Source organism: Penaeus chinensis, chromosome 42 (genome assembly GCF_019202785.1).
Source record: "Penaeus chinensis breed Huanghai No. 1 chromosome 42, ASM1920278v2, whole genome shotgun sequence".
In the NCBI taxonomy this organism is placed as follows: Eukaryota; Metazoa; Arthropoda; class Malacostraca; order Decapoda; family Penaeidae; genus Penaeus; species Penaeus chinensis.
Genome location: NC_061860.1, coordinates 7,263,901 through 7,265,112, shown reverse-complemented (window position 1 = coordinate 7,265,112; position 1,212 = coordinate 7,263,901). Strand labels below are relative to the sequence as shown.

Below are 1,212 nucleotides of genomic sequence, written 5' to 3'. Positions count from 1 at the left end.
CGATGTTCCTGAAGGCGGCTTCGCAGCGCCTCATGTGCTGGTCCGCCATGCTTGGGGCGCGGGAGAAGATGAAGGCGAAGTCCGCGAAGTAGCCTCGACTAAAGTCCACGTCGTAGTCCGTGTCCAGGATGACAAAGGGCGCCAGGAACGCTGCCAACACAAGAAGCACGTACTGTCAGCTCCGCCAAAGATTTCTATATCTATTTACATAAAATGTGTAGCAACCATTCACGTGTATGTGATTCGTGGTTGGTGCGTCATACTCACATCCCTCGTAGTCGATGGAGAGATAGGGTTCTCCCAGAGGCATCGGCGCGATCTGTCCGTGGCGCCTCGCCGTCCTCCCCTCAGCGTTGATGCCGGTCGTCTTGGCGGTGATTTTATGGCCGTCTGGAAAGGTTCAAAGGCAAAAGAGTTAATGCCAAGATTTGGTGTAGTAAATAACATATTCGGACATATGGTTTTGAATTCTGAACAATTTCTCATGCAGAAAAATCGTACCAAAAGAATATTCGTTGCGCACGCACTGCTGAAGCAGCTGGTAGGGGTTCTTGGTCAACGCAGTTTCATACCACACTCCAGCAAACTGAAATTTAAGAATACAAAATATAGAAATTCATTGAAAAAAAAAAATATGTGTCAAAATTCTTAAAGACTAAGAAAACTCTTTTCTGAAAGCTTTGCTTACTCTCTGCATGTCGAAGAAGGCCCTCTTGTCCACCGCAGGACATTTTCCCGGGGCAACGAAGTCGGGGATTTTATCGGCAGCGACCACTGCTACGAGAGCAAGGACTATCAGTGAGCTCTTCATGTTGCTGCGAAGGCCACAGATTCTCTTCTGTACTAAACCGGCTTCAATGGAAAACGGGACCCCCGCACGAACACCTCCACGGGTTCACAAGGGGCATGGGCACAGCACACAGCATAGCCACGCTCTTAAGCACAATCAGCAAGGGCCAAGCTGTGGTGGTATTACTTTGACCTGGAGAAGGCTTTTGAACTGGCAAGTCCGCCTGATCCAGAAGGGAATCAGAGGAAAGCTCTTGGCTTGGTGACTACTTCAGGAACAGGACTGCCAATGTCAAATTCCAGGGTCACCTATCGCAGCACATGCCGCTCGAAAATGGAACGCCACAGGGTGGGGTTCTCAGTCCAGCCCTATTCAACACTTTAATGTCCTGCATCCTCAACATAAACCTCCCAGTGAGGTGC

The 1,212-nt window shown here is 49.5% G+C and overlaps 1 protein-coding gene across 1 annotated transcript in view; it reads right to left on the bottom strand.

Annotated features, from left to right (window-relative positions):
• LOC125047901 (crustacyanin-C1 subunit-like) overlaps positions 1-811 on the bottom strand; it is an 885-nt gene extending 74 nt beyond the window's left edge. Inside the window, exons 1-4 of the mRNA XM_047646448.1 lie at positions 689-811; positions 502-586; positions 268-390; positions 1-150 (exon numbers count right to left, since the gene is read on the bottom strand). The exon at positions 1-150 is cut by the window's left edge and continues 74 nt beyond it. Of these exons, the coding sequence (XP_047502404.1) occupies positions 1-150; positions 268-390; positions 502-586; positions 689-811 (481 nt within the window). The remainder of the gene's footprint in view (positions 151-267; positions 391-501; positions 587-688) is intronic.
• Between the last annotated feature and the right edge of the window lie 401 nt (positions 812-1,212).